Source organism: Stegostoma tigrinum, chromosome 13, assembly GCF_030684315.1.
Source record: "Stegostoma tigrinum isolate sSteTig4 chromosome 13, sSteTig4.hap1, whole genome shotgun sequence".
In the NCBI taxonomy this organism is placed as follows: domain Eukaryota; kingdom Metazoa; phylum Chordata; class Chondrichthyes; order Orectolobiformes; family Stegostomatidae; genus Stegostoma; species Stegostoma tigrinum.
Genome location: NC_081366.1, coordinates 67411491 through 67437100, shown reverse-complemented (window position 1 = coordinate 67437100; position 25610 = coordinate 67411491). Strand labels below are relative to the sequence as shown.

The following is a 25610-nucleotide window of genomic DNA, read 5'->3' as shown; positions in this document are numbered from 1 at the left end:
ATGTGCCATTGTAATGACCATTCTGTTTGATAATGTCAGGTAATCTGTACAGTTTCATTCCTTTGCTCAGACTTTGTAATGATTTTATACAATTCGATAGCATTTAAGGAGACTATTAATTAGATTTAGGCCAGATCTGGTGAACATGGCATATTTGCTTTCCTGGATGGAAATGGTTTCATGATCACTATTTATTTCCAGATTTATCAATTGAATTAAAACTTCAACATTTGCCATGGTGAGATTGGGGCGGCAGTTCCAAATCTTTGGCTGGGACTCTGCACTACTAATCCAGTGACATTGGTGGAGCACCACCATTTTGGGATTTACCATTTGGGGTTGATGCCAAGTTTTTACCCTGCCGCAGGGGACAAGATTCTGAAATGCACAGGGTAATGAGAGAAATTAAGTAAGAGAAGAATAATGCCTTAACAGTCACCAAGGGCTACATTACGTGTGAATTATAGTAAGAAAAGAATAGAGATAAGGGTTAAAAAAAAGTATCAGGATGGAGGTAAAGAAGAGAGAATGAGGAAATATTAGTCTGTATTTTTAAGTTAGCAGTGAAGCAACAACACTGCATTGACCTCAATAAACTTTGCCAGTAAGGATTTTACAGTGTAATTTGCACCTTTTAGGACATTAATTTGAAACTCGGACGAAGAAAACTTCTTGCATCCACCAGCAGAGACATCATCAAGGTGGATAAGTAATGAATCACATTGAAAAGTACTTACAGACAGCAAACCAATCCTTCACCTTGTTCTAAAGTGATTTATCAGCCCAATTTGTTACATTACAATTTTTAATTGCAAAATGGATTGAATTTAGGATCTTTCGCTACATTTTCTTTAGCATCTGTATGCTTTTCTGTAGCTTTCCCTTATTTGGATGAATGTTGTATAAGATACACATAATCTGAAATTTGGTGCAGTACAGAGATGTATTCTGCAGGGGAGCTGATTCCAGAATAGGCTTTAGTGGGTATTAGATCCAGTTTCACCACCAGACACATTCTCTGGGCTTGAAGTCAAATGATTATGAATCACAGAACAGAACTGTTCCAATTTTAACACATATTGAGTAAAACCTGTCAAAAGATATTTGAATGTTGTGTTCAGTTTAAGGTAATTAGCCAAAAAAAGTGTGATGTCTTGAGTTGATACAGCAAAGGAAAAGCTTAGAGTTGGGCAGAAATGTAGAAGCCTTTTTATTTTCTTGATTTAACCAGTTATTGTTTTGGCATTATACAGTTAGAATCATAGTAGAAAGGCTGTTGGAGCTTAATATCTTTTGCAGGTTCTTTAGCAATCATATTACTTCGCCTTTTCCCACTGCTCCTCTCTGGTCTCTGAACATACTAATAGAAAGTTGTGTCATATCTCAAAAGAATTAGAATGTGAGGAGGAGTAAGTTGTGCTTCAGTTGTATCAAACTGAACCAATGCTCTATTTGAGTGCATTTCTGGACACCACTCATCTGGAAGGATGCATTGGCCTTTGAGAAAGTACAATGCAGATTTAACAAAATATAGCGAAGAAAAAAAATTGTATTATGCATAGAGTATTATCAGAGATAGGCCCCCCTTAAGATTAGACATTTGATTAAAATGACTTAATCAAATTGACACAGGGAAGCCATGACTACTGGGGAGGGTAGTTCAGAACAAGGACGTATAATTTTAAAATTCAAGCTAAGTCATTTATACATGAAATCAGGAAGTACTTTTTCAGTATTCTACTCTAACAGAAATGTAGACCTTCCTCCCCCAAAAGGCATTGCTGATGGTCAATTAAAACTTTCAAGAGTGCAATTGAGTTTTATACTGTAAATTTATTGAGGAAAATGGGGCTACATACAGGCCTACCAGGATCGCAGTAAATGGTGGACAAGACTCTAAGGGCTGGGCTGGCCTTCTGTTATTATTCATACTCCTGGCTGGTCTTGCAACATCTGTAGTGATAATTTGATGATAATTGTCAGCTGATTAGTTGCTGACTGAGAAGGGGAAGATGGTCGCCAATGCTAAAAATCTCTTCAATCATGACTATTTCCAGCAAGGGGCATTGGACCTCTAGTTTAAAGTGAATTGTTGCACCTGTATTACTGTATAGGCTGGGATAAGCTAATTTAGGGCAGGCCACAGATTGGGATCTTCCTGTTCTGTGGAACTAACCTACTCACTGGATAAATTCACCTACACATCAGTGGGGCAGGAGAGGAAATAGTTGAAACCAATGTGCTGTTATATCTAAAATCAATGATCATAGTAGCTGTGACGAGTAATTTGAGGATAATTGTCCTGTGGTTTTCTTTCCTCTCCAAAGGGAATTGTCTCTAATCTTCCTTATTTTTACCTTACAGTGAGTTCACCAGAAGCTCCACTTAACTTCTATTGCTATTATTAAAAGCCCTTCCAACAAGGACTGTGATTAGTTTTCTATGGGAATGAGCAAACCTGCTGTATTTGGTACTCACCTCAAATTCTGTTCTTCGGTGTGAGATGTCTGAGAATCAAATTGACTGCAGTATACAATTGTATATTGTATATACAATAATGCCAATATGGGTATAACATTTCTTTAAACATACGTGTGTCTACAATGTAACTAGTGTTAAAAGAGGACCAATATAGTAATGTAGGGAAGATGTGGACAGTAACCTCAGAGGAATTTAATGAAAAAAAAGAGAAAGCCAGTTTCTCAGTTAAAGACTAAGGTAATGGGAGCCTCACAGGAATCATCAAATGTCATCATCAAATGTTCAAATACTGTAGTGTATTAAATCTTGCTCATACTGAAAGAAGGTCAACTGTCTTTGGGCATCATGGTGGCATAATAGTTAGTACTGTTGCTTCACAATGCCAGTGACCTGGATTCGATTTCACCCTTGGGTGACTGTCTATATGGCGTTTGCGTATTCTCCCCATGTCTGCATAGGTTTCCTCTGGGTGCTGTAGTTTCTTTCCATAGCACAAAGATATGCAGGTTAGGTGGATTGCCCTTGTTAAATTGTCCTGTAAATTGGTGTGTGGGCTAGGTGGATTAGTCACGCTTGTTACAGGGATAAGGTGAGGGAGTGGGGTACTGGGTGGGATGTTCCTTAAGGTCAGTACAGACTCAATGGGTTGAATGGCCTCTTCCTGCACTGTAGGGATTCTATGTTACTATAACTAATATAGGCCAACGTAAGATCATTGGCAATTAAGGTCTGGAAAAGATTACTGTAGCCAGTGACGTTTTACTTCTGACCAACTGGCTGAGACTGTTTACATTCTAGGTGATCTATTTGACTGTACATTGTTTCCTGTCATATTCTGTCTATGAACAATACCACCTATTTAATCTCTACAACATTGTCTGACTTTGCCTCGTCCTCAGCTCTTCTGTTGCTGAAACCTTCAGCCATGCATTTGTTCACTTCAGATTTGACTGTTCCAATGCATACCTGGCCAACATCTCACATTGCATTGTCTATAAGCTTCAGCTCATCTAAAACTTCTGCTATTCTAATTTGCACTGAGTCCGACTTGCTTATCTCACTCAAGTTTGCTGATCTACATTGGCTCCTGCTGTAGGAATACCATGATTTTCAAAACTAAATAATTGTCATTCTTAGTTTTTGTGTTCCTCAATAGCCTCAACTTTATCATCTCTGTAAATTCTCCTATCCTGATGACTCTGAGCATTTTTGTGTTTCTTTAGTTCTGGCCTTTTTTGTATTCCTGATTTTGATTGCAACATCATTAGCTGTGCCTTCGGCTATCTGTGTCATGAACTGAAGAATTCCATTCCTAAACATAAACAGATAACTCTTGGTTAACAAGAAACGATCTACTTTTGACTTAAAAATATGCATGAACTCAGTTTCTATCATCTTTTGAGGAAGAGTTCCAAAGACGCATGATCCTCGAAAAGAAAAATTCTGTCTTTTAAAAGCTGTTTTAAAAACACTGACCCCACATTCTAGATTCTTCCACAAGACAAAACATTGTCTCCACACCAGCCTGTCATGACCCTTCAGGATGTTACAAGTCAAAATCAAGTCACCTCTTACTCTTGTACCCACTCCATCCTCGCTGTCTCAATACCTCTTTCCTCACTTAAAAAGTATTTCTTTGATTAAATTTATTGTTACTGGAACATTAATCCAGATTGTAGAATCCCTACATTGTGAAAACAGGCCACACTGATGCTTGAAATAGCATCACACCCAGACCCATCCCCCTACCCTGCATCTCCCATTGCTAACACATCTAGCCTGCATATGATGCGCAATTTAATATGGCCAATCCACCTAACTTGCATATATTTGGACCAATGGAGGAAACAAGACCAGCCAACAGAAACAGAGCGAATGTGCAAACTCCACACAGACAGTGGCCCAAGAGTGGAATTGAACCTGGGTCCCCAGCACTGTGATGCAGCAGTGCTAGCCACTGAGTCATGATGCTGCCCTGATCTGTACAGCAAAGTTCAAACTCACCAAAATGCATTTTTGTGATATAACAAAAATGTCTTATTACTCTCTGACTTAAACTTTTTCTCCATACCTGCATCTTCATCTTTCATGAAGACAGCATCTATAGCTGACATTAGTCTTTTGCGTAATAGAAGTATGTGATGCTTCATTGTGACCTGCGGCATCTGACTCTTCTCATTTTTTTCCTCCAGTAAACTTTGACCATTTCCAGATCTTAAGAGCAATTGGCAAAGGCAGCTTTGGCAAGGTAAGTTGTTTCATCTTTGCTAATCTCTGCATAATCATCTTTAATTCTTCTGTGTTGCAGCAGTGTACCTTAATAATTTATTGCTACCAGTGTGTGGATGAGTTATTTTGTCTCCTTTTCCTCACCCAAGCTAATTGTACAGATATCATCTAAAAAGAGAGTAATACAGTACAGATTTGTCATTGAATCAGAATCTAGTTGGTGCCAATATCATTTTTACTAATGTACATTTATACAAGACAGTAATTGGAGAGAAGAGTGTGAGGAGTGCAGGCATGCATATAGGCCCTCGCGCTCTCTAAACAAGGTGTACATGCTGTCCGGCAAAGAAAACACAGTCAGATTGTGAGGATGCAAATCTAATGCCTACCTTTCATTCACGTACATTCACACAAGTGCATTTACACTTGCCTGCATAGACTCTGCCCAACACAGTTATGCGCTTGTATGCACCTTATGTCAGCCGTTTACATATTGAAAATCCACTTCTGATCAATATTTTAATATTATCTTATGTAACAAAAGGGAGCATTAGAGCTCAGTGACTAGATGGCAAATCACTGGGTAATCAATGAAAGTTTAGTACAGTGAAGTAGACAGATTGACATTATGCCACTCTGTGGACCATGGTGAACCTCGATGCAAGGTTTAGGGGTGGTGGAAAACTGAAACATAGGCTAATGGTTCATTATTTATTCCCAAAGACTTTAACTTTCATACTATGACATTGAATGTAAAGGGAAAGGGAAAATAAGTTCAAGTCACATTTATTTTATGTGCTGAACCAAATTTTTGATTTGCATCTTTGAGGTTGGAAATGCAAATCAGATTGTTTCATGATATTACAATCCTGCCTCCGGCCCAACGAAAAGGTGTTCAGATGTACAGGTTAGAAGACCTGGCTTGGTGCTCTGGTAGCTCAGTTCTATAGATAAATTTTAGGCACCTTAGCCCTGACACTTTGCTCACCAGGTGCCCCTGGCAAGCCACCCTACCCCCTCAAAATCTCCAATATGTTATTCAGACCAATTTCAGGTGTATTTGATGCAGTGGAATCTGAAGCTCAACACTGTTCAATGCAGAATATGTGAAGTAGGCAGCGCTCCTTGAACACTATTGTCAAAATGTTGCTGACTCCATATTTGAGCTTCCTGATGGACTACAATACTCCTGAAGTGCAACACACCATTAACCATGTCACACACAAGATGGAAAAACCAGATTAACTTGTAAAAAACCCATAGCTCTGATAGAAGATCCATATAACATGTAAGATAACAAGGTGTAGAGCTGGATGAACACAGCAGGCCAAGCAGCATCAGAGGAGCAGGAAGGCTGATGTTTTGGGCCTAGACCCTTCTTCTGAAATGTCAGCCTTCCTGCTCCACTGACTCTGCTGGGCCCGCTGTGTTCATCCACCTCTACACTTTGTTATCTCAGATTCTCCAGCATCTGCAGTTCTTACTATCTCTAACCCATATTACATGTATGTTCTTTTCCAAATATGACTGTTTGGGCTATCAAAAAGGACCTGACTCCATGAAAATACTGCTGGGTGGGATACGTGTGTGTGTGGTACGTGTTCTTTTCAAACCCCTGAATTGGAGATGGTGAAATTGGCTGTGCTATGTACGGGCTCATTGCTCATGTTCTTGTCCCATGCAGCTGAAATAGCCAGTGATGGGAATGGGGACAAGAATCCCAGAACCACATCCATTTTTTAAAGCTTGGCTGCCTCAGACCTGAGACAGAAGCATGAAATTCCAGATCTTAGTTAACTTGTACTTGTCTAACTAAAATGCCAACACATAAATATGAAAACAACTGTACTTTATTGCCTTCTCTAAGTGAGCATGTACCTGTGCAGTACAAAGGCATATTGTGTTATTTTCAGAGTATAACTAACCTATGAAAAATGCAATCCCTACTTGCAGAAAGGCATAGAGAATTGAATGCAAATACCAAGAAGTAGCAAAAGAAAACCATCCTCTTAATGAATCCTCTGGTATTTCTCTCAGTGTGTTCATCTCCGTTCACAAACCAACCTGCAGACTGTCCAGCACACTGAAATCAGAGTCAAATGTAAACCTTTGCAGCAGGTCAAGTGCTATACTTGGTCCCTGCAACTTTAATACAATTCGGTTTTTGAGTAAGAACGATATTATACTATACCACCAAAACTAAAAAAGATTAGGGATAGTCAGCACGGTTTTGTGAAGGGAAGGTCGTGCCTCACAAATCTTATTGAGCTCTTTGAGAAGGTGACCAAACAGGTAGATGAGAGTAAACCGGTTGATGTAGTGTATGTGGATTTCAGCAAGGCGTTCGATAAGGTTCCCCACAATAGGCTATTGTACAAAATGCGGAGGAATGGAATTGTGGGAGATATAGCAGTTTGGATCGGAAATTGGCTTGCTGAAAGAAGACAGAGGGTGGTAGTTGATGGGAAATGTTCATCCTGGAGACCAGTTACTAGTGGTGTACTGCAAGGGTCGGTTTTGAGTCCACTGCTGTTTGCCATTTTTATAAATGACCTGGATGAGGGCGTAGAAGGATGGGTTAGTAAATTTGCAGATGACACTAAGGTCGGTGGAGTTGTGGATAGTGACGAAGGATGCTGTAGGTTGCAGAGAGACATAGATAAGCTGCAGAGCTGGGCTGAGAGGTGGCAAATGGAGTTTAATGCAGACAAGTGTGAGGTGATGCACTTTGGTAGGAATAACCAGAAGGCAAAGTACAGGGCTAATGGTAAGATTCTTAGTAGTGTAGATGAGCAGAGAGATCTCGGTATCCATGTATACAGATCCTTGAAAGTTCACCCAGGTTGACAGGGCTGTTAAGAAGGCATACAGTGTTTTAGCTTTTATTAATAGAGGGATCGAGTTCCAGAACCAAGAGGTTATGGTGAAGCTGTACAAAACTCTGGTGTGGCCGCACTTAGAGCATTGTGTACAGTTCTGGTCACCGCATTATAAGAAGGATGTGGAAGCTTTGGAATGGGTGCAGAGGAGATTTACTAGGATGTTTCCTGGTATGGAGGGAAGGTCTTACGAGGAAAGGCTGAGGGACTTGAGGCTGTTTTCATTAGAGAGAAGAAGGTTGAGAGGTGACTTAAATGAAACATATAAAATAATCAGATCGTTAAATAGGGTGGATAGGGAGATCCTTTTTCCTAGGATGGTGACGGTGAGCACGCGGGGGCATAGCTTTAAATTGAGGGGTGAACGATATAGGACAGATGTCAGAGGTAGTTTCTTTACTCAGAGAGTAGTAAGGGAATGGAACGCTTTGCCTGCAACGGTAGTAGATTCACCAACTTTAGGTACATTTAAGTCGTCATTGGACAAGCACATGGACGTACATGGAATAGTGTAGGTTAGATGGGCTTAAGATCGGTATGACAGGTTGGCACAACATCGAGGGCCGAAGGGTCTGTACTGTGCTGTAATGTTCTATGTTCTATGTAAAACAAGCTTCTGCTTGACAAAAAAATGAAGGTATGATTATTTTCCAGATCCACTTCAAAACAGCATCTTGCTGAGGCTACCAAACAGCTTTGACTCAATTCCATATTCCCCTAAACTTGTTCTGACCTTCCTCTGCAACACTGAACCGTTGGGTGATTTCTAACCGCCCATGTTACAGTGGAAGCTGAAACCAAATTATTGTGCCACATTATTCATGTTCATTGACACTGAGAAAGCTCTGTGCCAAATCACCAAACATCTAAATGCTTATGCCCATCAGGATCAGGGTTTTCCTCTATGTTCCCTTATTGAAGTTTTACTCTGAATCCTTCACAGTAGAATTCATCTGTGACCTTATCATCTGGGGAATTGGTGCACAAACCACATTTTCTCCTTGCTCTGCTGCAACACACTTGCACCCAGCAGCTCATTTACATGGTACCAGTGTCTTGAGCTTAGAGCTACGAGTGTCAGATTAAGTGACAGTGCTTCTTCATCAGAGATCTTGTTTGATATCGCACTTCATGATGAGGCTGCAGTGGCAGGCTAGGTGGAAGCTTTCGGATATCTGAAAGTACAAGTGTATGGGGGAGCACTGGCATAAGGGAGGAGGTTTGGGTGTCAAGCAAAATGTCCAAGATCACCCTAACTGTAGCTTATACTTTATGAAGGATTACAAGATGAAATGCATTTTAAAGAGGGAGCCTTCAGGTTGGGATTTTGAACTTAGCACATCTTGAATATCTTTAATAATGTCAAATATAGCAACTTCAATCACAGCCATCCCATGGTGCAAAACTCCATGATGTCCAGAGGTTTCCAGATGTGCCTGACCTAACCAGGTCTGGATTGCACCCAATGATAATGGGCTGCCTTGTCCTGTAAAACGAGGGAAAAAATGTCAGTGAGTGTCATATATTGCGTTTGGGTGATGTTTCTGACATAGCTGAATAATCAAAGGTATGTGAAAACATCAGGTCACTTGTGAGGCTGACAACATTAGTTCGTTTCTGAGGGTGAGGTGAAGTGTTTGGTTTGAGTCTTCATTGCAGATGGATGAGTTAAGTGCTGTGAGAGGTGTGATCTGCTGGGCGGGAGATGTCACTTCATGATACATTCACCAACCTTAACAACCAATGTGAACTTGTTGAACTTTTCCTGATCCTGCAGCCAACTTCTCCCTTTTTGGAGCATGAATAGCCTATCCAGGAATTGCCTCCTGAGCCACCCATTTCCTCCTACAGGTGTGTTATGTAGCCTCTTGACGCCTATGAAAGCAAAACATCTCTTCTCCTTTCCACCTCATTCATTAGGGCCTCCAGTGCCACATTTGAAAATCTGGGAGTCCTCTCTGCCCTACTGCTCCATCTGCTGTCCTGTTCGTTGCAGCCAAGTACTCCTTGGCAGTTACAGGAGCTTCTGTTACATAAGAGCAGCTCTCATTTAAGGGGATGGGCTGTCTTTAAGAATGGTAGGCTAACTGTATGTTGCACTTGCTATGCATACTGAATATGCAGCCTGGGAGTTGTGCAGTCTCACTAGTGCATAATGCTGCCATCATGGATTATCAAGCAACATTATGCTCACATACTTCTACCTTCAACCACTCTGCACTTGATTGTTTGTTTGTCAGCAGGCCCTGCCAGTAGATTTCTAGATTTTGACATCCAATTTGAATAAGATCAGGGTCAGGATCAAACTGGAACTAATACCTCTTACCTCTAATAACATGCCAATGTTGCCTGTTTGGTGATCAAAAGGGAGGTGTTGATTCAGAAGAATTATATACTAAACTGTCAATTGATTAACCTAGGTTATGTTCCAGGCATGAGTTGGAATCCCACCATGGCAAATGGTAGAATTTTAATTGATTAAAAAATCTGGAATTAAGAGTCTAATGATAACTATGAAGCCGCTGTTAATTGTTGGAAAACCCCACTTGGTTCACTAATGCCCTCGAGGGAAGGAAATCTGTCATCTTTACCTGGTCTGGTCTACATGTGACTCCAGACCCATAGCAATGTGGCTCTTAAGGACTTGAGCAAGCCATTCATTTGAAGCAGTAACTGCAAAGTTTGAAGAAAGACACAAAACTGGACCTCCCACACGTGGACTGCTGCAATTTAAGAAAGCAGTGCACCACAACTAGTAATGGAAAACAAATGCTGGCCAAACCAGTGATGCCCATGTCCGAAGAGAGAATAATAAAAAACACAATGGAAGGTGGAGGATGCTTGTGGAATTTTATTAGAGGACAAGTCAGCGTACGAAGAGCAGCCAAAAAGATAGATCAAAAGCAGCCAGAGAAATTAAAATTAAAATGAAGTTGCAACCTCAGCAGATTTCTCATAAAAGAATGAGGACTTTGTTTGAAATTAATTAGACTGTATGCTGAGGCCATGATGGCATCTTCTGAGTCCACAAATAATGCATTGTTATGAAAATGTTCCTCCCTGAAGGGAATATATCCCTTGGATCGAAGCCAGTTGTACAATCATTTTGCAAAACCACTGTCATTTCTTCATCAGGCATGTAGCAGAGATTTGTGCAATCAGCAGTCCATTGAACTCAAACCACAGCAGTCAGTAGACCACTATTATGGACATACGTAGTCAGCATCTTTCTTACTACAACATCTGTAATGACTCAAGTTTGGGAAGTCAAGTAAACTGGTTGTTTACTAGTGAAATGGTTGTACAGGCACATTCATAGCAATCCCCCAGCCATTATCCATAGATCAAAAAGGTGTAGAATAAAATTGTACAGACAGAATTGCCAATCAATGTCACACACACTGAGTACAGGCTGGGAAATCATAAGCTTTCTGTTACCGATTGTTTGCCCCTTAACTGAAGAAGTGGACAGTCATGACATTCAGGTCCCTTTCCCAATCAACACTGCTAGCAAGTACCCAGTCAGTGCCTCCTCAGGAATTATTATATTAGATATCAATATCCAAGTGCACCCTCCCCTTACTTTTTTTTAGAGGTAGGCAAGTTATGCCCAAAACATTGATGACATTTGTTCATTTCTCTATATTTCTTCCTTAGGATTCACTGCCTGATAAAAGAAATAAGTACAGGTGTGAAAAAGTAATAAAAACCAATTCTGATGGGATATGATGAAAAAATGGAGGCTTGGGTGGAATACCAGCAGAAACTAATTGTCCTGAATGCTCTCTTTCTGTGTTCTAGAGAGTCAGGAAAATCACTTTGGCCAAAATTGCATCCAACATTATGATAAGATTTCTATAATTTCTTCACGAGCCTGTAAACAAATGGGGTGGGAGGGGAGCAAAATGTTTTCAACCACCTTTTTTGGTAGGCCTTGGTTTATTTGAGATGATTCACAGACTGGTAGCAAATGTACAGAAAGGCTTGTGATGCCTTTGTGTTCTGGTTTTATTGAGGTGCCCTTTATTCTTGTGCTTCTCCATTATTTAGGGATAATTCAACTTGTTGTTTAATGGTGTCATTTCTGAAAATTCCATACACTGAAACTGTAATTTGAGCAAAAAATTGGAAACAGCAAAAGTAAGATAATGCATTAATGCTGCATTCCCTAGTTACAGAAAAAGTAATAAACTGGAAAAGAAATTATATATGACTGTAATGAATTAAAATGAACTTAAATAGTGGAGTACTTCCCAAAATGACATGAAGCAAGAATTCTTTAATATGAAGAGCAAGGCCATTCACTAAATCAACTACATTTATCCGCCTTTAAAACCTAAAACTTTGACCTCAGGCTCTCAAAATGCTCAATTATTGTTGAATTTGATCTGTTGTGGGCTAAAGTAGTGGTGAAATCTTACAAATAACAAACGAGTAAGTAATCTGTTTTGGAAATTAACTCATACCACTGTGAAGGCTTCTTCTCCTTTTGTCCAATTCTAAAAAGAGAAATAACACAAGTATTAAAATTGTAGAACATAGAACATAGAATAGTACATCACAGTACAGGCCCTTTGGCCCACGATGTTGTGCCGACGTATTACGCTACTAAGGTCAAACTACCCTACATTTTACTATCCTCCATGTGCCTATCCAAGAGTAGCTTAAATGTCTCTAAAATATCTGACTCCACTACCACTACTGGTAGCACAATCCACACACCCATCACACTCTGTGTAAAGAACCTACCTCTGAAATCTCCCCTATATCTTTCTCCAATCACCTTAAAATTATGCCCCCTCATAATAGTCATTCCCGCCCTGGGAAAAAGCCTCTGACTATCCACTCTATGCCTCTCATCTTGTGCACCTCTACCAAGTCACCTCTCATCTTTCTTCACTCCATTGAGTAAAGACCTAGCTCCCTCAACCTTTTCTCATTGGACCTGCCCTCCAGTCCAGTCAGCATCCTGGTAAGTCTACTCTGCACCCTCTCCAAATCTTCCAGGGCATTCCTATAATGAGGTGACCAGAGCTGAATACAATATTCCAAGTCTGGTCGAACCAGAGTTTTATAGAGCTGCAGCATAACCTCACAGCTCTTAAACTCAATTCCCCTGCCAATGAAAGCCAACACACCATATGCCTTCTTTACAACCCTCTTAACTTGGGTAGCAACTTTGAGGGATCTATGCGTGTGGACCCCAAGATTCCTCTGTTCCTCCACATTGCCAAGAATCCTGCCATTAATCGTGTATTCTGCATTCAAATTTGACCTTCCAAAATTAATCAATCATAGAATCCCTACAGTGTGGAAACAGGCCCTTTGGCCCAACAAGTCCACACCAACCCTCAGAGCACCCACCCAAAACCATGCCCCTGTAACCCACCTAATCGACACATCCTGGACACTATGAGCAATTTAGCATGGCCAATCCACCTAGCCTGCATATCTTTAGACTGTGGGAGGAAATTGGAGCACCTGGAGGAAACCCATGCAGACACAGGGAGAACATGCAAACCCCACACAGACAGCCACCCAAGGGGGAAGTCGAACCCGGGTCCCTGGTGCTGTGAAGCAGCAGTGCTAACCACTGTCACTGTACCAAATCACTTCAAAGATAGTAGGAACTGCAGGTGCTGGATTTTCTGAAGAAGGGTCTAGGCCCGAAACGTCAGCTTTCCTGCTCCTCTGATGCTGCTTTGCCTGTTGTGTTCATCCAGCTCTAGTTAGCTCTGTGCCAAATCACTTTACGCTTTTCTAGGTTGAATTCCATCTGCCACTTCTTTGCCCAGATCTGTATCCTGCCAATGTTCCGTTGCAACCTACAATAGACCTCCACGCTGTCCACAACTCCACCATCCTTCATATCATCAGGAAATTTACTAACCCACCCTTTCACTTCCTCATCCAAGTTATTTGTAAAGATCACAAAGTTTAGAGGCCCCAGAACAGATCTCTGAGCAACACCACTGGTCGCTGAGCTCCAAGCTGAATACCTTCCATCTACTACCACCCTCTGTCTTCTATTGGACAGCCAGCTTTGTACCCAGTTAGCCAAATTTCCCTGAATCCCATGCCTCCTTACTTCCTGAATGAGCCCACTATGTGGAAACTTATCAAGTGCATTGCTAAAATCCACATACACCACATCCACTGCTCTACCTTAATCGATATATTTTGTCACATGCTCAAAGAATTCGATGAGGCTTGTGAGGCATGACCTGCCTCTCACAAAGCCATGCTGACTATTTCTAATAAAACTGTACTTTTCCAAATAATCATAAATACTGTCTCTCAGAATCCTCTAATAATTTTCCCGACACAGAAGTAAGACTGATCGGTCTATATTTTCTTCTGGTACTACTCCAGTGGACAGTGAGGACGCAAAGATCATTGCCAAAGGGGCAGCAATCTCTTCCCTCACTTCCCTTAGTAAAACCTTGGTTCTATCCTGTCTGGCCTAGGGGACTTACCTATCCTCATGTTTTTCAAAATTTACAGCACATCCTCCTACCTAACATCAATTTGTTTGAGCGTATCTGCCTGTTTCATGCTGTCCTCACAAACGTCAAGGTCCCTCTCACTGGTCAATACTGAAGCAAAGTATTCACTAAGGACCTCCCCTACATCCTCAGACTCCGCGCACAAGTTCCCTCCACTATCCCTGATTGGCCCCACCCTCACTCTGGCTATCCTCTTGTTCCTCAGATAAACATAGAACGCCTTGGGGTTTTCCTTGATCCTGCCTGCCAAGGTTTTCTCATACCACCTTCGAGCTCCCCTAAGTCAATTCTTCAGTTCCTTCCTGGATACCTTGCAGACCTCTAGAGCCCTGTCTGATCCTTGCTTTCTCAACTTTACATAAGCTTCCTTCTTCTTGTTGACTAAGTGTTCCACATGTCTCGTCATCCAAGATTCCTTCATCATACCATTCTTTCCTTGCCTCAGTAGAACAAACCTATCCAGTACTCGTTGCAAGTGTCCCGAAACAACCTCCACATTTCTGTCATGCATTTCCCTGAGAACATCTGAACCCAGTTGGTGCTCCGTAGTTCTTCCCTAATAGCATTGTAATTGCTCCTCCCCTAATTAAATACTTTCCCATACCGTCTGCTCCTACACCTCTCCATAACTATTGTAAAGGTCAGAGAGTTATGATCACTATTACTGAAATGCTGTCCTACCGAGAGATCTGACACTTGGCCTGGTTCGTTGCCAAGCACCAAATCCAATATGGCATCCCCTCTTGTCAGCCTATCTGCATAATGAGTCAGAAATCCTTCCTAGACACACCTGACAAAATTTGCTCCATCCAAACTGTTTGCACTTAGGAGGTTCTAGTCTATATTAGCGAAGTTGAAGTCATCCACGACAACAACCCTATTACTTCTGCACCTTTCCAAAATCTGTCTCCCAATCTGTTCCTCGGTGTCTCTGTTGCTTTTGGGGGGTCCATAGAAAACTCCCAGTAAAGTGACTGCTCCTTTCCTGTTTCTGACTTCCATCTATGCTGACTCAGTGGACAAACCCTCCTCCACGACCTCCCTTTCTGTAGCTGTGATACCATCCCTGATCAGCAATGCCACTCCCCTACCTCTTTTACCTCCTTCCCATTTTGTTTAAAACATCTATACCCCGGAACATCCAACAACCATTCCTGCCCCTCTGTTATCCAAGTCTCCATAATGTCCATAAGTCCCAACGTCATAGTTCCAAGTAGTACTCCCGTGTTTCTCCTTACATCCCTTTTTGAACAAAGGCGCAAGTATTTTTAAAAAATCTCTCCATGGCCTTTCTCCTCCCTATTTTTAATCACCAGTCCTGCGACTCTCTGAGATAGCTACATACCACAAATTTTCCCTTAAACATCCTAAATTTTAATCAGTCTACCGTTGGCAACCCTGCCAGGGCCTACTCTCTGGAGGAACTTCCAGTGGTCTCTGCCACTTGACCTCAATTACCCCCTTTAAGATGACCTGTAACTCTTCCTCCTTGACCAAGTTTTCAACCATCTGACCAGTAACACAATAAGATATAGTAGCAGAATTTGGCTATTCAGCCCATCGAGTCTGCTCTGCTATTCCATCACGGTTCTTACAATCCCTACAGTGTGGGCAAACGGCCCTTTGGCCCAACAATCCACAGTGAACCTCAGAGCATCCCACCCACACCCATCATCCTATAACCTACCTAATCTAAACATCCCTGAACATTATGGGAAATTTTGCTTGGTCAATCCACCAAGCCTGCACAACTTTGGACTGTGGGAGCAAACCAGAACACCCTGAGGAAGCCCACACAGACACAGGGACAATGTGCAAACTCCACACAGACAGTGGTTCGAAGGTGGAATCAAACCCAGGCCCTTGGTCCCGTGAGGCAACAATGCTAACCATTGTGCCACCGTGCCACCAGTTGATATGTGTCTGAAACCCATTCTCCTGCATTTTGCCCATAACTCTTGATGACCTTTCCAATCAAGAACCTATCTATCTCTGTCTTAAATAATTCAATGTCTTGGCCTCCACAACCCCAAGTAGCAATTAGTTCCACAGATTAACCACTCTCTGGCTTAAGGATTCTTCCTTATCTCAGTTTTAAAGGGTCGTCTCTTCACTCCAAGGCTCTCCCAATGGTTGAAATATTACTATATCCAGGCTTCTCAGAAAACTACATTTCTGTCAGGATTACCCCTTATCCTGCTGAACACCATCAGATACAGATCCTTTCCACATCCCTTTAAGCCCTTCATCCCTGAGATCATTCTTGTTAAACCCCCTCTGGACTCCATCCAATGCCAACATATCCTTCCTTTGATATCGAACTAAAAGTTGCTCACAATATCCTAAATGCAATTTGACCAGAGCCTTATACAACCTCAGCAGAACGTCTCTACTGTAGTATTCTAGCCCTCTTGAAACTAATGCTAACATTGCATTTGTCTTCCTATTTGCCAACTGAACTTGCACGTTAACCTTAAGAGAATCTTGAACTCCCAAATTTCCTTTGTGCTTCAGATTTCCGAAGACTTTCCCCATTTACAAAATAGTCTATATGCCTCTATTTTTCTGACCAGTTGGCATAACATCACACTTTACCAAACCGCATTCCATTTTCCATTTCTTGCGCTCTTTGCATGCATATTCACGTGCTTCTGTAGCTTCTGCAGATTGTCATCACAACCCATTCTTCCAACTATCTTTCTGTCATCTATAAACTTGGCAACAATGCCCTCAATTCCTTCACCCAGATCATTAATGGAAAACATGAAAAGCTGTTGTCCCAGCATGGGCCTGCAGAACTCCACTATCACCAGCTATCTTCCTGAAAAAGACCTTTTAATCCCTTCTCTTTGCTTTCTGCCAGTCATGCAATCCTCTACCCATGCCAGTAGCTCACCTGAGGTACCATGGGCTCTTATCTGATTTAGCACATTTGCCTTGGGACACCTTGTCAAAAGCCTTCTGGAAATCTCAACAAATCACATCCGCGGGCTATCCTTTGCCTAACTCGATTGTTAGTCCTCAAATAATTTAGTTTTGATTGTCAGGCATGACCTGGCTTTAACACAATCTTGTTGACTCAACCCCAGTTTACCATGAACCTGCAAGAATTCTGTAATCTCATTCTTAAAAATGGGACTCTAAAATCTTACCAACAACTGAGGTCAGGCAAACTGTCCTGTAGATTCTTGACTTCTGCCCCCCCACTCCTCCCTTCTTAAACAAGATGTCACATCAGCCATTTTCCAGTCCTCTAGGAGTCTGCCTAGAGGACTCTAGAAATAGTTTGCAAGGATGTGGGGAAAATAGTACTGAGTCTTGGTGCTCATTTGGACAGCCAGCGCATAGCAGGTATAAGAAACCAAATGGCCTCCTTCTGCACCATAATGATTCTACAATCATCTGAGAAAGTTGGAAAGCTTGTAGCTGGTTCAATCATTTGAAGTAGTTACTTCAGCTTCAACAGGATCACCGTTCATTCTTTTAATTTCCATTGAATGGGTCAAATGAATCTCTGCATTGCCTCGTCCGTAAAGAGGCCCAGATAGTCCACTGGCTAGAAAGCTGTTGGCAAAGGATAGATTGGAGTTGTGCATTGCAACTGTGCAGAAACCTAATGTGGTAGATTCTGTGTGAATTTCCAGGGATTCTGAAATTTCAAGTGGACAAGTCTCCTGCATCTGGAAGCTTGAGAAAATGATCCTTACAACATCGAAAACATCTGAGGGTTTGGGTAACCCAATTAGACTCAGTTAAGCTCCATAGTTACCCAGGAAAGTTGGAGAATAAAAACCAACTCTCACTCTTGGGTAACTATTGACCAGACCCAGACCTCAATCCTAAACTTGCCCCTTCAAAACTACATCTTACACTCCTATCAGTCATTCTACATTTAAACACTACTTGTCCACCATCTTCTGGCTTCCCAACCTGCCTTGATTATACCCCGTCTATTCTCCATCTCTCATTTCTACTTTAACCTGTTGACCTCCTAATCTGCAATCTCAGCATTAAACTGCAGTCTACTAGAGCTCAATATTGAATAACACTAAAACAGGATTATATTTCAAAAAATTATGAAACTTTACACATTCCTGCAGGCAGACTTAACGGATCTAGACACCGCTTTCTCCTCTTTTCCAGCAAGAACATTTTTTTGTAACAACAAAGATACTTGTGATCTAAAAAGCAGTGGATTATGCATAGAAACAGTTCTTGCAAAGGGCTAGAAGTCATTTAACTCATACACCTGGACTGTAGTAATGATTGCAGCCTCTTTGTTTAAACAATCCAATTAGTCCCACTGCCCTTCTTTTCCATATAACATGTATTTTTTTGAAAAGCAGAAAGCGCTGGATAAACTCAACAGAACTGGAAGCAAGTTACCGTTTCGACTCCTCAGATCTCAATTGTCATTTTGAATTGCACAGTATAGAGACAGAAGATTCCACCCAACCAGTGTTTATGCAGCAGGCAAGCATCCTCACAGCCCTCTCCATCTAACCTGGGGAGGCAATGGCCTGCTAGTATGATTGCTAGAATGTTAATCCAGAGGCACAAGTAATGTTCTGGGGACTCACCAAAGCAAATGATGGAATTTGAATTCAATAAGAATGTCCAGAATTAAGAATCGATTGATAACCGTGAAATCATTGTGAATTGTTGGAAAAACCCGACCGGCTTACTAAAGTCCTTCAGGGAAGGAAATCTGCCGTCTTTGCCTGATCGGGAATAGATGTGACTCCATACTCACAGCAATGGATTGACTCTCAACTGCAGTCTGAACTGACCTAGCAAGTCACTCAGTTGTATCAATTGCTATGAAATCTCAACAAAGAGATTAAACTGTACAGACCACCTGGCATTGACCTAGGGATCAGGAAAGACAATGGCAGAAACAGTCCATCGCCCCTGTAAAGTCCTCCATACTAACATCTGGAGGTTAGTAGGAAAGTTGTCTCACAAAATAGTTAAGCAACAGCCTGATATAGCCATACTCGTAGAATCATATCTTACACACAATGCCGCCGATACCACAATTACCATCCCTGGATATGTCCCAATGGTATATGTTTGGAAGAGAGTTGCCCTGGAGCCCTCAGCATTGACTCTGGACACCATGAAATCTCATGGCTTCAGATTAAACAGAAGCCAGGAAACATCCTGCGGATTACCACATACCGCCCTTCCTTGGGTGATGAATCAGTACTGTTTCATGGTGAACAACACTTGGAGGAAGCACTGAGGATAACAGAAGTGCATAATGTACTCTGGGTGGGGGATTTCAATGTCCACCATCAGGAGGAGTTCAGCAACAGCACTATTGACCAAGCTGGTTGAATTCTAAAGGACATTGCCACTAGGCTTGGTCTGTGGTTGTTGGTGAAGGAACCAACAAGAGGAAAAAACATATGTGGTCTCATCCTTAATCATCTGCCACATGCAGATGTATCTGCCCATGAGAGTGACTGCTGAACAGCTCTTGTGAAGATGAAGCCCACCTTCACATTGAGAAAACCTTCATTGTGTTGTGTGGCACTAGTACCATGTTAAATGGGACTTCAAACATATCCAGCAACTCAAGACTGGACATCCATGTGATGCCGTGTGCCATCAACAGCAGCAGAATTTTACTTACAGCACAATCTACAACCTCATGGTCTGGCATATCCCCCACTCAACTGTTGCCATCAAGCCAGGGTTTAATGCTGGCTCAATGGAGAATGCAGGATGGCATGCTGTCGAGGACCACTTGCTTGCCAAACAGCAAATGCAGCAAGTGATAGATAGAGCTAAGTGACCCCACAACTAACAGATCAGATCTAAGTTCTGCAATCTTGCCACATTCAGTCATGAATGGTATAGACAATTGAACAACTCACTGCAGGAGAAGTCTTCACAAATATCCCCATCTCACAGACAGAAGAACCCAACACACCAGTGCAAAAGAAAAGGCGGATGCATTCTCAGCAATCTTCAGCCAGAGGTGCTGAGTGGAGATCTATCTTGGCCTCCTTCAGTGGTTACTGGCATCACTGATGCCAGTCTTCAACCAATTAAATTCATTCCATGTGATATCCAGAAACAATTGGAAGCACTGGATATTGCAAAAGCTTTGGGCCCTGACAACGTTCTGGCAATAGTAAAGAAGACTTGTGCTCTGGAACTTACCGCTCCCTAGCCAAGTTATTCCAATATAGCTACATGACAGGCATTTACTTGACTGTGGAAAATTGCCAAGGTATGTCCTATACACAAAAAGCAAGACAAATCCAACCTGGCCAAATACTAGAACATAGAACATAGAACATAACAGTGCAGTATAGGCCCTTTGGCCCTCGATGTTTGGGCGACCTGTGAAACCAATCTGAAGCCCATCTAACCTACATTATTCCATTATCATCCATATGTTTATACAATGACTGCTTCATTAGTCTACTCTCGATCATCAGTAAGTGATGGAAGGAATCATAAACAGTGCTATAAAGCAGCACTTGCGCAGCAATAACCTGCTTGCTGCCATCCAGTTTGGGTTCTGTCAAGGCCACTCAGCTTTTGGCCTCATTACAGCCTTGTAATGCCTTGCAATGTCATGTACAACCTCCTCAAACATGGACAAAAGAACCAAATTCCGGAGATGAGTTGACAGTGACAGCTCTTGACAGAAAGTCTGTATTTGACCAAGAATGGCATCAAGGAGCCCTGGAATCAATGGAAATCAGGGAGCAAACTTTCTGGTGGTTGGAATCATGCCTGGCACATAGGAAGATGCTTGTGGTTGTTGGGGGTCAATAGTCTCAGTTCCAGGCCAACTCTGCAGGCGTTCTCCAGGCTATGTTCGCATTCATTTCAAGAGGGCTAGAATACAAGAGCAGAGATGCACTGTTAAAGCTGTTTAAGCTCTGGATAAGTCGCATTTGGAATGTACTGAGTATTTTTGAGTCCGTTTCTAGGGAAGGATGTGCTGGTCTTGGAGGGGGTCCAGTGGAATTTTACAAGAATGATGCCAGAAATGAAGGGACTTGTCAGATGACGAGTGGTTGAGGACTCAGAATCTGTATTCAATGGAATTTATAAAGATAAGGAGGGATCTGTTGAAATTAGAACACCGAGAGGCTTGGATAGAGTGGACGTGAGGAAGATGTTTCCACAAGTAGGACAGTCTAGGACCCGAGGCCACAGCCTCAGAGTGAAGGGATAACCCTTTAGAACTGAGATGAGGGGGAATTTCTTCAGCTAGAAGGTGGTTATTCTGTGGAGCAGAGTGCTGTGTAGGCTAAGTCGTTAAGTGTAATTAAGATGGAGAGAGGTTCATAATGGGTAAGGGATCAAGGTTTTTGGGAGAAGGCAGGGGAATGGGGTTTAGAAATTTTTCAGCTATGATCGAATGTTGGAGCAGACATGAAGGGCTGAGTGGTCTAATTCTGTTCATCAATGTTATGGCCTTGAGGTAGTGTCCTAGCCCTGACCATCTTCAATTGCTTCAGCAATGACCTTTACTTCATCATAAGATCTGAAGTGGAGATGTTCATTGATGGTTGCACAATGTTCAGCACCATGGAGTACAGAAAACTTTAATTAACTCCTGATGGAAGAGCAAAAGAGTGTAAATTGCCTTTAATATTCAGGAGGCAGAAGTTCTGTCTGGAGGGGAAGCAGGAATGAATTTGATATAACTCACCCAGAGAGAAACTGATGGACTTGGATCAACAATGATTTACCAAATTTTACTTTAGTTAAATTCAGTTCCCAACCATCAGTGACCCTTTCCTTCAGTAGTTTTAAATGGGTAGGAATTGGTATGTGGTGCCCCAGCTTCTTATGCAAGTCAATTGGGCACAAACTGCCCACCATCCTGATTTTAGTGCATTCACCCAGAGCTATCTCACTTTCTTTAATTGTATTTTGTTTGATTCCTAGGTCTGTATTGTGCAGAAGAAAGACTCAAAGAAGATGTATGCCATGAAATACATGAACAAGCAACAGTGCGTGGAGCGTAATGAAGTGCGAAATGTATTTAAAGAATTGCAAGTTATGCAGGGTCTGGAACATCCATTTCTTGTCAATTTATGGTAAATTACTGCTATTCTTTAGGTACAATTAATTGTCTTCTGCTGAATTTCATATTAGTTGATGGGTTTATAAGAATCCTGAGTTTTGAGTTACTGACTAATGCTTTGGTACAGTCTACAAAGCCAGTCTTTATACATCTTGTTTCGATAAATACTATCAACTTAGTCTGCATTCCATATATCCTGTCTACCTATTTGGATTCTAAATATCATGTTTACTTGTCTATTCTCTATATGTTATCGACTGATCTTTATTATTTTTGTTGACTGTTCTATTCTGTATGTCATGTTTACCTATCCCTATGTTATAGATAGGGAGGTGTTGTGACAAAGTTTTAGCCTCCCTTTCTCTGGATGAGAAGTTCCGATTTCAAGACCCAGACCAGGACTTATTCAGTATGGAAAATGTATTTGTAACATGGTCAAACATGTTCTTTATCAGTCCTGAAAGCTTTCTTAATAGCAAGTTTTGAGAAGATTTGTGGAATGAGAAGAAGCTTTCTTAATGCCCAATGGCAGGCAGTAAGTGCTGAAGAAACTCTTGGTCAGCCATCCTTTTGAAGGCAATGGAAAACCACTGCAGTAGTTTGCCCAGTCCAATGGTCGATGGTCCAACCCACAAGTGAGAACAGATATGTTGTAAATACAGTTTTCTTATTTCTTAACTGTAAACTAAATAGCATGCATGACGTCCAAATTCTGAAACATCCTCTTTCAGCATTCCAGATACTGGTAAATAAACAACAATGCAATATCAAATTAAGTAGCACAAAAAAGCAAATTAAAGATAAAAGACATAAAGAGAAAAATATGTAATTGTATATTCTAGTGTGTGTATATTGTATATAGCAAGAGAAATAGATGGAAAGTAATCTGATACAAGGCTTCAGTTGATGGGAGAGATTCTGACACAGCACAAGTTAATTCTCCAAACTCGGTTAGATGTCAGTTATAATACATTATTTTACTCCATGTGAAAGTTTATTGGCTTGTCATTTGATGCGTAATTCTGATGTTAAAAAGTCCAAATTGTGTTTAGCCAAGAAAGTGTGGTATCAGTTCCAGAAGGGGGCTTCTCATCATTTTGACTTCAGTTTAGGCTCCATTTAGGAACCTTCTAAGCTCCATATTTGATGTTAGCAGATACTTAATGGGACAATTGGCAAAATGATTGTAAAATTCTTGCAGTATTTGCATCCACATAAGCAGAAATTTTAGTGTTATCCTCTTTGGTGAGCTGTATAGAATCAGATTTACTCACCATGAATAGCTCTCAGCTAGTATTGGCCTTAATTTGGTATGAGGTACCACATTAGAATGAAATAATTTGGTATTTAGCTGCAAATTACCCCATGGTGATTCTCGATCCTCTCTGCAATCAGGCGTAATTTTGTCCTGCACCCTTTACTCTTCTGATTAATACTTATTTATCACTATTTCTCCATCTGATCTCTCTCATCTCCCTTCCAAAGTTCTTTCTCCTCCATCCAAAGACCATCACCTTTCTCTCCCAAGTCAATTTCCTTTTCACGTAACTCCTTCTTGGGATATCTCCGTCTCTAGCTACCTGCTTCGTAGGACTCCTCAATCTCCCTCTGTCTTGCTCCGAAGACAGCTCTGGCTTCAACATTGGATACTAAATTGGCTGAGTGATAGGAAACAGAGAGTAATGATCAATAGAGTTTTTTTAGGCTGAGGAAGATTTGTAGTGGAGTTATCCAGAGTTCAGTTTTGGGACCATTGCTTTTCCTGTTACATATTAATGAGTTGGATTTTGGTGTGCCAGATAGCAAATCCATCTGCAATGACACAAAACTTGGAAGAATTGTAAACTGGGAGGAATACAGTGTAGCTGCACTGAGGATGTTACCAAGCATGGTAATGAAACATCTGCAGAACAACAAACCAATTCGGCGAGCCAACCAACCTCAAAATACAGTGTAGTACTCAAAGGACATTGACAAATCGGTACAATGGATAAATGGGTAGCAGATGAAGTTCAATGCTGAGAAATGTGAAGTAATATGCTTTGGGAAGAACAATGGAAAACAATATAAAATAGGGAGTAAAATTTTAATGTGGTTGCAGGAGCAGAGAGCCAGATCTGTGCACAGATCATTGAAGGAAGCTGGACAAGTAGAAAGAGCAGTTATTAAAACATACAGTAACCTTGGCTTTATTAAGAGGTACATTAGAGTACAAGTACAACGAGCTGATGTTTAACTTGTGCAAGACACTGGTTAGACCTCAGCTGAAGTAATTGTATGTAGTCATGAGCACTACATTATAGGAAAGATATGAGTGCATTGGAGAGACAGTGGAAGTGGTTTACAAGTATCATTTCAGGAATGACGAACTTCATTTATGACAGTAGATTGAAGAAGCTGGGACTCTTCTACTCTGAGAGAAGAAAGCTGAGAGAAGTTTTGATAGAGGTTTTCAGAATCATAAGCCAGTTGGAAAGAGTAGACAGGGAGAAGCTGTTACCGTTCATAGAAGGAACAAGAACAAGAGAGGATAAATTTAAAATGACCTGCAAAAGAAGCAAGAGTGAGGGAAGTAAAAAAAGTCAGTGAGTAGTTAGGGTAAGGAATGTGCTTTTATTACTCCTCCTAAAGACTTTCCCTTGGATTGTGTACTGTAACAGATAACTGTGGAATCATTTGTTCTAAATCAAGTAGTAATGAGTTCCAGTGGTTTCCTTTGTTTAGAACAGGCTGGGATAACCATCTTGTCTGCTTGTCTGCTTTTCTGATGAAGTGTCTAGGCCCGAAATGTCAGCTTTTGTGCTCCTAAGATGCTGCTTGGTCTGCTGTGTTCATCCAGCTCCATACTTTGTTGTCTGCTAGTGTTTTGTATTGACTTGACAGAATGTTCATACAATGCAAAGAATGTTGCATTCCAGGAGGATGATATAGGCTGGAAATTACTGGAAGCGGTCAACTTGTTCCATTCTGTGTTTGATAGTAGCCATTTCAAAATTCCAACAACAGTCTATTTTAAGAAAATTTAAGGAAGAGAATATAATTTTTACAGAACAATTTAAGACCTCTCTTTCTATCCTCTGGGCATTACATGAATTTGAGTAAGTATTCTTTATCAGCCTAAAAACTTCATTATTTTATTGACCTCAATGTATACAGCTCAAGGAGCTTGTTGAAACCCATATTAAGGAATATTTTTCTAAGAATCAAGGATATGCTGAGGTGCACAGATATATTGGCACACTATGATCTGTCCTTTCTAACCATAGCAATCAACATTTCAGCTTCAGGCTTAGGAACAGTACTTTTCCAGGAGCAAACAGAGAGGTGTTGCAATTCAGCCTCTTACATACCAAGAGAATTATCAGACATAAAAATTATATGCTGGACTGGTTACATAAGTTTGAGATTTTTAGACTACATCTTAGGTCTGAAATCGATCTTAGAAATAGATGAAAA

At 41.1% G+C, this 25610-nt stretch overlaps 1 protein-coding gene across 2 annotated transcripts in view; it reads left to right on the top strand.

Moving 5' to 3' along the window:
- The window catches only part of LOC125458523 (serine/threonine-protein kinase 32A-like), a 286051-nt gene that overhangs the window by 65617 nt on the left and 194824 nt on the right, over nt 1–25610 (top strand). For both annotated transcript variants that reach the window (XM_048543865.1, XM_048543864.1), the window contains exons 2-3: nt 4674–4729; nt 22016–22167. In XM_048543865.1, coding sequence (XP_048399822.1) covers nt 4674–4729; nt 22016–22167 — 208 coding nt within the window. The remainder of the gene's footprint in view (nt 1–4673; nt 4730–22015; nt 22168–25610) is intronic.